General features: G+C 31.3%; 1 protein-coding gene across 1 annotated transcript in view; it reads left to right on the forward strand.

Moving 5' to 3' along the window:
• Positions 1 to 2196, forward strand: part of TAPT1 (transmembrane anterior posterior transformation 1) — a 64555-nt gene that overhangs the window by 43400 nt on the left and 18959 nt on the right. The window contains 2 exon segments of the mRNA XM_023730250.1: positions 597 to 741; positions 1131 to 1199. Coding sequence (XP_023586018.1) covers positions 597 to 741; positions 1131 to 1199 — 214 coding nt within the window.

Consider the following 2196-nt stretch of genomic DNA (forward strand, 5'->3'; position numbering starts at 1 on the left):
CTTTAATATATTTCAGTAAAATATAATTTGGGACTTTTTTGTAAAGCACTAATAAAGTGATTTTACCCTTTACTCTCTTCCTCGATGCAGAATAATCCCTTTTTCATAGGACCATCTTCTCAGCAACTAAACTGAAAATTAATAGACTTGATTCAGATGTGTAGTGGATTTTTTAGTGGAAATGACAATTTACAAGTACCTTCATGACTACTAGTTTCCTTACCCAGTTCTATATCTTACTTAGTATTTGTTTTTCTAAGAAGGCATTGTTATGGTTTGATATACAGTAATAATAATTTTTAAACTGTTCATCTAATTTAAAACATTTTAAATTTTCTTGTGTATATTACACTTCTTAAAATAGCCACTTTTCCCAAAATTCTAAACACTCAGCACCATAATCATTGAATATTTCTCCCTCTTTGAATTAGAAAAGAGAAACCTTAAAAAGCCTGTAAATGTAACAGTTCATGAGTGGACATAGAGATTGAGGCTCTGTGTCACCCTTACTATAGGAAAACCAACAGAGAAGCTATTCCTAGATGTGTAGTAAAACACTTGAGTGAATACCTTGTTCCTGGTTATTACATACACAGGGCACTTTTATCTACAAAGTCTGAACCTTTACACATTATATATTTGCACTGTATTACTTAATATTTCATTCTTATTTGTCTCTAGGTCTACAGTGAATACAGAGCCAGCCTTGCTTTTGACCTTGTTAGCAGCCGACAGAAAAATGTGAGCATTATTCAAAACCGTAGACGGAATTTAACTGAACAATGGTTTAATTCCAGCATGGCATGTTAGTTAAGGAAAAGCTACATAAACTTATCTTCCTGCTTATCTCTATTCTCTACATGAAATGTTACAAATATAACAATAATACTTAACACATTAAATAGTGCATGATTTTTGTAGCCTTGTAATAGTTATGCAACTTTGTATTTAAAACTTCTTACGAACAGTTAGATTTCTACATTATTTTACTAAATTACATAATAGGTTCCAGACTCTCTTCTTGCTCATAGCCTCACCTGTTTAGAACATGTGCTGAGACTGAGTCAGCAGTACTTTTTAAATACTGTTTAAATCCCATAAATCGGAATCATTTTTTCCTCTCTCTCTAGGCATATACTGATTACAGTGACTCTGTGGCACGGAGGATGGGGTTTATTCCTCTTCCACTAGCTGTTTTAGTAAGTCCATACTTTCTTTCTGTCTTTATGATGGAGATAGCCATAGTTATAAAATATTAATAAATGAATTATCAATAAGTTTGTTTACAGAAAGACATGATATAAAAATAAAAGGTAAATGGCTTAGAAGAAAAATTTATTTTAAATGATAGCATTATCCTTTTGGATTTTGAGCCATCCAGTAGATAAGTGATAGCAAGGAACTGTGTTATGTAATAGCTTTCAAAACAATGAGAATACTCTTTTTTGCTTATTAGTTGGCAAAGATCTTTTTGTTTTTAATGGCAATACCTGGTGGTGGGCCTTGATGTGGCCACTATAATACCTGCTGGTGGAAATATAAATTAATGTATCATTTTTGGGGGGTGATTTGACAGTATTGTGCTTTGATAACACCGATTATAGGAGTTTATCTTAATAAAATATTTATAAAAGGCACATAATGATTTATGGGCAAGGGTATACATCACAGTGGCATTTATAGTAGTAAAAATTTAGAAACAAACTAAAACGGTTACAGAAATTATTGTTTGCCCAAATGAAGAAACATTGTATATCTATTATAACTCCTTTTTAAAAATTTTCTAAATTTTTTACAATGAAAATTTCTACTGACATACTCAAAAACTATCATGTATTTCTAAAGATAAAAATAGCTCTGAAACTTATTTAAATCAACCAAAAAAATTTTCATCAATTTGGAATATTTTAATGAATTGTTTACTACAGCCTTGAAAATACTTACTAGCCCACATTGTGGCTGTGATAATATTAAGATTTGTTGGCTGTACCTGTATTTGATTATGTTCCTTCTTGCCTACATACTCTCACATCAAAACAGGTGCAACCATCTTTTTACCTAAAAGGCATCTAGAGTTTTTCTACAGACACAAAGTCATGAAAATCAGCTAAGAAAAGTGTAAAGAAGATGTAAGTCGTCATAACTGTGTTTTAGACCAGCTTGCCTGCTTTTTAGATGATGGATGATTAATAGGTT

Source organism: Trichechus manatus, unplaced genomic scaffold (genome assembly GCF_000243295.1).
Source record: "Trichechus manatus latirostris isolate Lorelei unplaced genomic scaffold, TriManLat1.0 scaffold00034, whole genome shotgun sequence".
In the NCBI taxonomy this organism is placed as follows: Eukaryota; Metazoa; Chordata; class Mammalia; order Sirenia; family Trichechidae; genus Trichechus; species Trichechus manatus.